Source organism: Centruroides vittatus, unplaced genomic scaffold (assembly GCF_030686945.1).
Source record: "Centruroides vittatus isolate TY-2023 unplaced genomic scaffold, ASM3068694v2 contig_990, whole genome shotgun sequence".
Taxonomy (NCBI): Eukaryota; Metazoa; Arthropoda; class Arachnida; order Scorpiones; family Buthidae; genus Centruroides; species Centruroides vittatus.
Genome location: NW_027122659.1, coordinates 175,706 through 188,026, shown reverse-complemented (window position 1 = coordinate 188,026; position 12,321 = coordinate 175,706). Strand labels below are relative to the sequence as shown.

Below are 12,321 nucleotides of genomic sequence, written 5' to 3'. Positions count from 1 at the left end.
AATGATGAAATAGACTTTTTTAAAAAACTTTAAATACTAATGCATTACTATAAAACATTAATTTTTAATTGAAAAAATATTTCTAGAGACGCAATAGGAAAAATGCGCCTCATGAATACCCATAAGTACTTTAACTGTATGAATCTATGCAAGATTTAATAATAAATGAGGACTTTTATAGTGATATCGAATTGATTTTATGAAATAATTATAAAAAAGTAACAACAATCAGAATTTCATTTTATTTTTATCTGTATAGATACTTGATTCAAATCATTTAATATTAAATAATATATTTCTATACATATTTTAATTTCAAATAAAAAATATAAATTTATATGAAACAAATAAAGCAACAATTCTTTTTATTATGATCACATATCAATATAATTGAAGAGTAATTAAAAAATTTTATTTACCGTACAGAAATTTAGAAATAGTTTTTCACGTAATTTATAATATAACAATATTTTTCCACTTAGTGGAATACCAATTAAGTTTTCCTGTCAAATAATTTGTTCTTTATTGATTTAAGAGCTGCAAAACGTTCCTAATTTACATTTGATATCGTCTGTTGTTCGGATTTTAAAGTAATATTAAGATGAAAAAAATAATATCTACAACTAATGTTCCGTATCGTAAGATACATTTTGTAAAAAAAATTAATGAGTATATATATATATATTTATATATAATAAATAAATATACATATATATATGTATATTTGTGTGTTTGTGTATGTAGATACATATATGTATATATATTTATTTACTTTTTATTTATATTTATGTATATGGAATGATGATTGTAAGCAAATTTGCTCATCATCTTCCGGGAATGGCATCTCGATGCTTTTGCAAGATATTGATAAAGGATTTTTTGTTTATTGTCATTTTAATCATTTTAATGGAGTTGAATAATTGTTCGGAGTTAATATAATCTGGCAATTTAGTAAGGAACTGAGCAAGATGAATAAAATCAAGATTCAGAAGGATGTCTTCATACATATGAAGAATGCCTAAAACAAAAAAAAAAAAAAAAGACAATTACTTAAGCATAATTTTCTGATATATTAAATCATAACTCATAATATATTATTATTATTTTAATATAAATATAAAAGTTTTCATACTATTTCTTAATTGTTAATAAAGTTAACAAGAGATCAAAAATTAAATATTAACTCTTAATTAAAAATTAATAATTCCTAAGTAAGGATTAAGTCATTAAGAATTAATTAATAAACAATTATTATTATTATTACTACTAATTACATTAAAGATGATGATATGGAAAATATTCTGTGTCATAAAACACATTAATCATTTACATTTAAAATATTAAACAACAAATACTACAATGCATAAATTCTTCAAGTAAAATGATCTAAAAGCAATTTGCATAGAATTTAGAAATATAAATAAATTTCTTAAAAATAATCTTTTAATTTATCACAATTATGTAAACAATCTTGATATTCATCTTTGTAACATGTTTTGCCTATTACGATTAAAGAGTATCTGAATTTGAATATCTGGTTTATCCGGGATATCCTAAAATACTGCAAGATTATTTATATACATATAATTAATTATATCACAACTGCTATGTATACGATTTTATACATAGCCTTTGAAAATTTTAAATGGTTTCTATACATTTTTTTAATGTTTTTGATAAAGTTATTAGAGGCATTCAACATTTCTAATTCTATAATCAAACTATTTAAAATCAAATTAAATATAATGCAGAGTAATATAGCTACCTACTATTAGAATAATTGAACAATATTAATTACTTTTTTATTAAAAAAATTATTACATTAAAATGATACTAACAATTAGTAAAACTAAATTCACTTTCTAACATCTTAATGTATATAAATTATGTATTTTAATACTGCATATTAAGCAAGAACTGTTAATGTGAAAATACAGAATGTAATTGTTCTCTATGTTAGAATATGCTTGACAGAGAGAGAGAGATTAATTTTATAATTAAACAGTTGTATATTTACAAAATGAGTATGTTTATAATCTAGTTAAATATTAGTTTAACTTATTTACCATTCTATAATATTTTATTTATCTAAGTCTACAAATATTGTACTTGAATTATCATGAACAATAAATTTAACATTTTCGTATCATCATTCGTTCAATCATTACATTATTGACATTACATCATTACATAAAATAGAGAAAATTTTCATCCAAATTTACTAGAAAGAACTGTAACATCTGTTTACTCAAACTGTTAAACAATCCAACAGTTACAAGTGGATGGATAATTTTTAAAGTTCTAATGGAAAGTATATCTAAGAATATAAATTCATAAATCACACAAAATTAACACACTTAAATTTTATTTAATTTAAAGTCTCCATTAAAATTTTAAAATAATCCAATTTTGATGGAATCACTCTTGACACAGAATGCTACAGAATACGTAAACATCTTAAATCACATTTTATTAATTACTACAGTAACTCTGATTATCCAAATGCCAATTAACTGAATGTCCAATTATCTGAACCATCTTTATCCCTCCTCTCTCTCTCTTTCCCACTGACATCATTCTCTTATGTCACAAGAGTGTATAATCAGTGACACTTGTTTGCTTTGACAGATCCAAATGATCGGTAGGGTGCTACTCGCAAAACAATGAATAAATAAATACGGTACGTTTACAACAATGTGCCGTTACCCCTGTAATTTTATTATTTACGTGTTAATCCACTTATCCAAATCACCTACAAAATGAATCAATTCAAATAATCAAAGTTCTAATGTGTGGATAATGTCTAATGAGATTTTATTTAACAAAAAATAGATATTTATTTAACTTTATTTCTCATACAGAATGTTAAATGAAATAATCATTTTTCTTCTTTTTCAAACTTAAATTTATATCAATATAGACCATTTCATACATAATAATAATCATCATCAATAACAGACTACTAAATTTGAACAGTCACATATTCAGATTTGAATGAAATTTTAGATCAAATGACTTCTAAATTTTTTTTTTATCACATATATGATACAAAGTCCAATTGCAAAATTATTGAGCAATACCAAAAATGCTTTATTTGAATACACAATGAGTATCATATCTAGAAGTAACATGTTACACAATAATGGATAAAGGAAGATAGTAAAACAAGGCCTATTCTAAAAAAAAGGGGCACCAAATGGTTACAGCAGTCAGATCATTCTTGTGCAGTAGCATCAACTGGTACTATGGGCTTCTAGCAATCATACTTTCACCAGTCTGCAGTTGGTTATTTTTGTGTTAGTGCGTAATGATAACGGGGGATCACAATTCTGCATTTGTGAAGTACGTCATCATATTTCTGAAATTCCTGTGAACTGTGTGAAATTTCCAGGCCTACAGTAATGAGCAAAGTAAAAGTATGAAAATAGTGCCATGAATTTAAGAAAGGCCATACAAATGTTCACAATTAAGAGCAGAGTGGTATGCCTAGAGTCCAGACCAACATTCTTGATGAGCACATAAATTACAAGTGTGAGAAAATCGACACTTCACAATTAATACTTTTGCCAGAGACTTTCGACATTTCTTGGACAATATTGTTCTAAATTATTACTGAAACTTTAGGCCATTGCAAACTGTGTGCAAGGTGGTTACTGAAAATGTTGATCAATGCTCACAGAACCCACAGAATGACATCTGCACATGTACTTTTGGATTGCTATCAAAAAGAGGAAGACAAAATTTTTTCCCCACATTGTGACTGGTAATGAAATATGAATTTTTTTATACCAATGTATATAGTAGCATCATTCAAATTCACAAAAAGTTTGAGCAAAGTCAATCTGCCTGAAAGTTTATGGCAAATGTGCTCTGGGTCCAAAAAGTATGCTTTTATAGTTTTTGTGAAACTGGGCACAACAATTACAGTGAAAGTATATTGTGAAATACTTTCCTCCAGTTCAGTGAACCTCCTCCAAAAGTAATGTAAAAAATTTCTCTTTAACCAGTTGTTTGCAGAGTACTGCTATTGGAGTAACCGGTTTTCGTTAAACTGTTGCAGAGTACTCCAGTTGGAGTAAGTGTCAATTTTTTTTCAGTAATTAACTAGTTGGTGGCGATTTAAGCACTGATTGGCTTTTATCTACATAGACTAAGTCTGTTTCAACGAATAAGATATTTGTTACTACCCTGTATTTTTAAATTTAAGCACAAAACTCCTCTATTCCATGTTAAGTCTATGGGAGACCCTTCTTTTGTTCATTTGACAATAAAATCCTAGTTAGCTTGCCCGTTAAGTTCTAATTGGTATATTATAGCTAAATGACTATCCTTTGACCAATAAGCATCGACTTGGGTTTGTGGGGTGGAAACTTTCTTGGAAAAAGTTATACCAACTTTGAGCTACATTGTCAGCTACAAATATAAACAAACAATTATAAATTGTTATTCTTATCTATTTTTAGCATGAATTTAATAAATTTTTATGTATATTTATCCTATTTAACAAATAAGCTTGTTTTTTAAACCATTCAGCCATAAATCTTTCAAAAACAAAGTACTTCCAATTATGGTGGTACTTCCGTAATACATAAGATATACATGTGTAGTCATTAATATAATAAAGTAATAATCGCTTATTATAGTCTACTATTAGTACAATAGTTTAAATAACGTATAAATAGAATCAAATACACATCATCAATAATAAAAGTGTATTAACCTAGATTTAGAAAGGCCACCACCCCCCACGCCGATCGGCGTTATAATCTATAGGCCGTATTATTTCTCTACGTTGATTTAGAAAGCTGGTTTTTTTATTTGGCAGAAAATAGACATGTCTAACTAACGTATGTAACAAATTAATGGAATATTTATAAAAAAACGATTTTTTTTAATATTTTAAAATCTTAAATTTTATTAATTTTTTTAAACATACATAATATTTTGAAGTTAACAATCGTAAAGTGTAATATGTATGTGATAGAAAACCGAAAACAGATTATATCTACTACAATTTTTAAGCGAGATATCGCAAATTGAAAAACCACTGTAAAAACCACAAAACCTGTACGCAACAGCAGTGTTGTTTCGGATTATCAAGTGCGCAGCTGACAGGTTAATTTGAACTTTTTGGTTAAGTTGAAATAAATTTGTGACAAGTTTTTAAAAATTTACATGCACTATTGAGATGCATATTTAGATGCTAATGTCAGTAATGTTGATTGAGAAATTCCAGAGTACAGTGTCCAGTGCATTTTTTAACTTCAACTTATTTTAAAATTTCCCTTTTAGCTTTGAAGGGGCAAGAAACATTGAGAATATAAGCAAAACTGCAGAAACATATTTAAAGTTTCTGACCATTTAATTAGTTCTTACTCCAAAGTAGATGTCCAGTAGAGTTACAGTAGTTTTGATGCTAATGTTTTCATCACTAGACAATAGCATGTTTGAATACTAAACTGTTCATATATTATGTATAGAGATGTGATAGAGCAATGTTTATGGAGTGCTAAATAAATTATGTAACTTCTACTACAATTTTCTGTGATTTCAGTTCCTAAAATACTGGCAATACTAACACATTTGTGACAACTCTTAAGTAGTTAATTGTGTGAATGTATGATGTAATTTTCTACACACATATGCCTACATACATACATATATATATATATAAATGTGTGTGTATGTAATACATATCAATAAATAACCATCCAAAAATTTACTCATTCTGAAAAGTTTTGTATGGTTAATTAAAATGTTATATGTAAAAATAAAATCAAAATTCAAAAATGAATTAAACTTCATAAAATTTTGCATATAAAAAAAATCCAGCAATGAGTCGCTTAACTTTCCTGGCACAATTTTTAAAACTGCATATGGCATCACTTATGATAATTATATAAAAAGTTTTTTAATAAAATTATTATTATAAAATAGCAAAAAGCTTAATTTTGAGGGTAAGGATGGGTTTTATAAAAATCTGTAAATGCTAATAACAAATAAAATCTTTAAGTCCGACCCTACTCAAAATATGACACAACGGCCCTCTTAACTCCCCACCCATCAACCTTTAACCACCAAAATTTAACTTGGCACTACTCGCAGTTGAAATTGTAATGCCATTACTCAAGAGTGAGCACCACACTCACCCTACATATTTTTGTATTCTTAATGATTTGTGTTGAGAAATTTTACTTAGATGAGGAACTTTTGTTATGAATAATACACAGTTTAATGTTTACGTTACTTTACTTCAGTTAGAATACATTAAAAGTAATTTTGATTCAGAAACAGAAATTAATATCTGATCAGATTAATCAGATCGATAAAAACAGAAATATGATATCTGAAATTATTGTTAAATTTAAAACAACAAAAAAACCTTTAAAAATCCAGCAATGAAATTTACTAAATAATAACGTTTTTGATCAGTTTAACTGATCATCTTCAGTTACAATAAAATATAACGTAAAAATACAAAATTTAAAGAAAAGTGACAACAAGAATTCAAAATAAATAAATAACAAACTGATTGAAAACATCATTATTTAGTAAATTTCATTGCTGGATTTTTAAAGATGTGTTTTTTGTTGTTGTAATATATCCAGTTGATACAAAATATATGGATATTGTTAAATTTAATTATAATTTCTATTCAAGTTCTGAATTTGTTTTGTCTGGATTTTTAAAATGGCATAGTTTGCAGATTTTTATTATGTGGTATCTGCAGATCAGTGCAGTAGGCTACATTTTACACTCTTGGACACAGTGTTCATATTCTTTTTTGGGCAATATGCATACTTTTCTATTGATTCTGATGTTGCCTGTGGAGGATCTGGTTTCTTTCTCAACATCTCCAGGATTTTCATATAAAGATCATCACTTTTCATTGTCTGCAAGGAGGGAGCCTACATTTTCTTCCTCAGACTCATCAAACCATTTCTGAAGCATTTCATCATGTTTTATGATAGTATGTATATACAATATCACTTTGCAATTAGAATCGTACTACTTCAAATGGAAAAAAAAACAAAATTACTCGTGGGAGAGTGATGTACTAACTTGCCCAACATGACCAAAACAAAGGTGGCACTGAAAGTGTTAGCATAACTGTTATTTCCGATTCCAGTATCTTGTTGAAGGGGATACTCAGAAAGGAAGGTAGATGACACTTTGGTCATAAAACTTCCAAGAAGCCTGAGATACGAACATTTTAAAACAAAAGGTAAGTGCAGAACTTACTCTAGAGTGAAGGTGGTTGATAGCATCAATCTCCAATACACAACCCTCCTTGGAAAATTTTAGAACTTTTCAACAAAAGCATGGGAGTTAAGTTTCAAATTGGGTGAACAAAAATCATGCCCCCCACACACACTAACACCTATACATAAAGAAACTTTCAAATTCTTTTGCATTTCTTGATGTTACACAGTCCCCAAGTCCAAAAATGTAAAAATCTTGGAGTGGTCATTTTTTGACCAACTGCTATACTTTCCTCACTCTGTTATGTATAACAGAGAAGTAAGAATAAGATAGTGGAAAAATTACTTTTTCATCAAAACTGTAGATAACAACATGTTTGATATTTATCATCATATTTTTTAGAATTAATATTAATGAGATATTTTTACCTAATGCTGTTCTGAAAAGAAATTCTTCTCCATCTCTGAGAAACACATCCCATACTCTACAAGCTACGTCGAGTGGCAAAGATCGACTGAAGAGCGTATAAATCCTAAAATAGATATTCATGCATATTCATTGCAAATTATAAAATTAATTTTTAATTCTATATTATTAATTCTCAATAATGAAAGCTTATTAAACTAATAAACTTACCAATCTACAAGATACAAGTCAGAACTTAATCCCTGCTTATCAAAATGATTGAAAAGAGCTCCTAAATTTTCCTTGAAAAATTCTTCATACATAGAATAGTATGCTGTCATCTAATATAATGATACAAAAATACAGAATAATAAATAAAACTTAGGTAATTTTTTACAATTGTTATAACTTTTAGCTAAATATATAAAATTATTTTTATTAAATTTTATATTGCATAAAATTACAACTGAAGAAGTCAATAATATATTGTAAATAAAAATATAACTAAACAGTTTTACTTAAAAATATACACAGATACTGATTTAAACACACTCAGATTGGTTTCAATAATCACCAAACAATTATGATGATATATCATTTACAAATAAATTTTTTTTATAATGTCTACAAGGCTTTCATTCTTTAAATAAAAATCTTCAGTTATTTATTTTAATTGGTATCTATAGGTTATTTATATCTAAAAAGCTACAACTTTTAGACATATTGTTATTTAATAATTAAATGATTATATTTAAAATTTAAATTTCCAACATCTAGAAACTCAATTATTAGTGTTAAAGCCAAATGATTGTCAGATTATATCGGGCTATATTAATGATACTATTATTAATCAAATGTTAAGTAATTTGGCCTAGACACAGGCATTAGGTGCCATCTCTTGATAAATTTAATAATTATGATTAAATTAATATTTTATCGAGAGATTGTACCTAAGGCCTATATCTAGGTCAAATTACATGACAATTATTAATAGTAGCATTAATATACCCTAATATAATCTGCCAATCATTTAGCTTTATAATTTAAATTGCTTGAAAATAAGTGAATTGTTGTACGAACATTCGATTTCTTAGAAGTTGTGTTAACTTTCAAGGCAAAAAGTTTGTTATATTCTTTAACAAACTAATTGAAAATACTTATAATAATGGAAAATTTTTTTAGTCTTCCTACACAATACAGTTGTTTTTATTTTCTTTTTAGTCTTCCTATAGTACTAACTGGATATTTTACATTATCTTATATTAGAAGATATAAAACCTTACATTATTTAAAGCTGCTGACTTCAAATTTTACACACACCATTAATATTTATAAAATATTAGTATATTAAGTATTTATTTAGTTTAATTTTCCTTAAAGAAATGAGTAGTTAAAAATATCAAATTCAAATCTTAAACAGTAATAAATAAATGTGCATATATAAATAAAGCTGCTACTGTACAACAATGCTACATTGATATATAATAATAAATTAAGTATTATTAAGACTAAATAAATATATACTTTAATAATACTGAAATTAATGCATTAATTTTATAACTCACCATGTGTTGTTCCACTCTGAAAAATGCCAGTTGGCATGGCCGGTTTAATAAATTGGCAAAACAGATGAATGCATCAACTGCATCCATATTCAAAAGTAACATGGCAGCAATGAAAGACATACCCTGTACCTAAATCAGAGTTAAACTACTATTAATAATTTTCATAATAAATTATAACATGTTAACTGTATTCTGTACATAAATATAAATAATTGAATGACCATCACATACATATCCAATATCTGGACGATAAATTACATAAGCACCCAGCATACTTTGCAGAACACTATAATAAGGACCTCCCTGAAAACAAAAACATGGTTTGAAAATTTAATTACTACTTCTTAAAAAGAAAAGAAAGATAACTACTTGTAACTTATAACTTTTTAAATAACTGTGTTAAATTTGCATTAAGTGTCTTAGTCCTATAAGTAAACTTCAGGATTATTCCCAGCACAATTTCTAGATTGTACCAATTCATTTTTGAGTATACTTATTTTAATGACTGGTTTATATATTGTGAGGTTCCAGATCAGGTTCGAACCAATATACATAGAGATTGAAAAAATGTGAAAGTAACAGAAATTATTAACGAAAGAATGTATAGAATAAACAGCATCATAACAAGAAGAAATAGTCAACAAAAAAAAAAAAAATAATAATAATAATAATAATAATAGATATTGTAAGCATGTCCAGAAAAGTTAAAATAGTAATGAAGGTTGTGTGTGTGAGATGAGTGTAGACAACGAGAATTTACAGGTGCTCGCTTGGAACGGTAAATCCTGACACGAGCGGTCATAAATACAAAATACATATCAGTAAAATAAAATGAACTTTAGATAAATAAGTTTTAGATTTATGGATGGGAGAATGTCATAACAAAATCATTAAAATTATTGATTGTCCTAATAGTGAGGTTGGAGCGAAAGTTTTCATCTCTAAAATGCAAACGTCGAATGTCGTGTGCTGCTTACAAGATAGCGGCGCTTGACATGCAATGTTCATATTTTGGAGATGAAAACTTCAGCCACAACCTCGCTAATATCAAAACATAATAGCTTAAAAAAAAAAAAAAAAAAAAAACACAGACAGTGGTCAATAAACAATTCTTGGATGGAGTCAAAATAAGATACTGTATCAAATTATAAGTTAAGTAGACGATCAATCTTTCTTGTGCTTTAATCTGAGTTTTGTTACATCCAAAAATGGAAGGGTGTTCAATTGGAAAGTGAGGGAGAAAGTTCTAACCCAATCAGAATGCTTTTAGACAGCTAAAACCCCATATAAACAGCAGAATCAAAGACAAAGGGCTTTTTCCCGTCAATTGTTCACTTCTGCTCTCTCCTATCTGCCTTTCTTCCTTGCAGCCACTTAAGATCCACAGGAGTTTTAAACTTTATTTTGTGCTCATGTTTCTGCTTCATCTTCTTGATCGAGATCTCTGAGGATTGGTTCCAGCTCTAACTAAACTCCATCTTGGCTCCACATTCCGGATCAACACTGCCTTGGTCATCTATCTCACCAAAGGACATGCCGAGGGACAATAATCTTTCTGGACTTACAAAAATTCTCCTAATTTACTTCAGAACTGTAAGTTCCTTTTGAATGTTTATAATAAACAGGTTGACTTTTGAAGGAGACTTGTATGTATGACCCCATTCCTACATATTCATCCACACTGCTCATCCAGCTTGGCTTGACCAAAGGATGAATACTCAAAACCCCCATTGGCAAACCAACAATATTAGTCATTAAATAAGTATAATGATTGGCTGACATTTATCCTTTAAATTTGCTAATTATGTGATAATTTTGGTTAAATTAGCTAAATATTAATGATTCACGACTTGTGTTCTGCAGAATCTTAAGTTTTAAAAATTATGGCAGAACCCTTAGTATATTTTAAACTTAATTTTATTAAAATTCTGTAGGAAAAGGAAAGCTATACACAGATTTCTACATGGTTCACATTAGTGGAAAATAACATCCATTGATTCTAACAGAACAAGAATTGAAGTGAGATACAAGTATGTTGCTGCTAGCAATTTGTGAAAAAAATTCAATGCATTCGATTCTCCTGCTAATTGAGTTCCAACCATTTTCACTGACAAAATTATTTGCATAAATTAATCTTTCACATTAACCATCAGTTTGAATTATTATTATTTACTTTTTTTTATTACTATTATTTACTTCATAAGCCATTATTTGGATGTTCAATAAACTACTTGAGATTTCTTTTTTTGTTTTATTTACAGGCAGTAAAAATCATCAGGGTTTCAAAACTTTTTGTCAAGGTGAAAGGAGTTCCACAATTAAAATAAGTTGGAAACCACTGATATACTGCATATAGTGTGTTCTATTTTAATCATTCACTGAAATAACTCAAAAATACGCATTCTACAAAAAATTCTTTGAACCAAAAGTATTAGACCTCAAAGGACATCAAGATGGAGGTATTAGTTTCATCATAAATTTAACAATTTATTTCAAGTTTAGATTGTGTGTGTTTTCATAAATCTCAGTGTTTAATCTTTGTTTTGTAAAATTTTCTCAATTTTAAATTTCATTTCTTTACACAATCACCACAATACTACTGGTGAAAGAATTCAATAAATACATAATTACTGAAAAAACCAGCAAAAATTCACTTCGAAAACAAATGTTTTCTACCATCTTCAACGGTAGAAAATATTATACGCTAGATACGTTGATGATGTGTTGATTATTTGGAGGAGGAAACCAGACTTGGCAGCGTTCATTGAAGTTTTTAATGATAACGCTTATGGCCTCTCATTGTGGGTAGAACAACAGAGCTCCACCAATGTGCATTTTTTCAACATTGACATTGAGTTACAACAGGATTGGTTAAGAACTAAGGTATTCTATAAGAACTCGTATGCTCCACTTTTCATACATGCGAAATCACACGATCCTTTTAGTTACAAGATCTCTGCTTTTAAGACCCTAGTAAGAAGGGCTTACACCCATTGTTCAATGGCTGAGGATAGGAGAATTGAGCTGGAATATATTTCAAGTGTAGCTAGGCAGCATGGTTACCCTATGCGCCTAATTAATGAACTGGTAGTACGTCATGAACAACCTACAGATGTGGAACTTCCGGGAAACCTGTCCTTTCTTCCTA

General features: G+C 28.1%; 1 protein-coding gene across 3 annotated transcripts in view; it reads right to left on the bottom strand.

Moving 5' to 3' along the window:
- Positions 1–260: 260 nt before the first annotated feature.
- LOC136986082 (TBC1 domain family member 14-like) overlaps positions 261–12,321 on the bottom strand; it is a 65,368-nt gene continuing 53,307 nt past the window's right edge. For all 3 annotated transcript variants that reach the window (XM_067283540.1, XM_067283537.1, XM_067283538.1), the window contains exons 8-12: positions 9,405–9,476; positions 9,174–9,302; positions 7,840–7,949; positions 7,632–7,735; positions 261–1,018 (exon numbers count right to left, since the gene is read on the bottom strand). In XM_067283540.1, the coding sequence (XP_067139641.1) occupies positions 825–1,018; positions 7,632–7,735; positions 7,840–7,949; positions 9,174–9,302; positions 9,405–9,476 (609 nt within the window). In that variant the 3' untranslated portion in view covers positions 261–824. The remainder of the gene's footprint in view (positions 1,019–7,631; positions 7,736–7,839; positions 7,950–9,173; positions 9,303–9,404; positions 9,477–12,321) is intronic.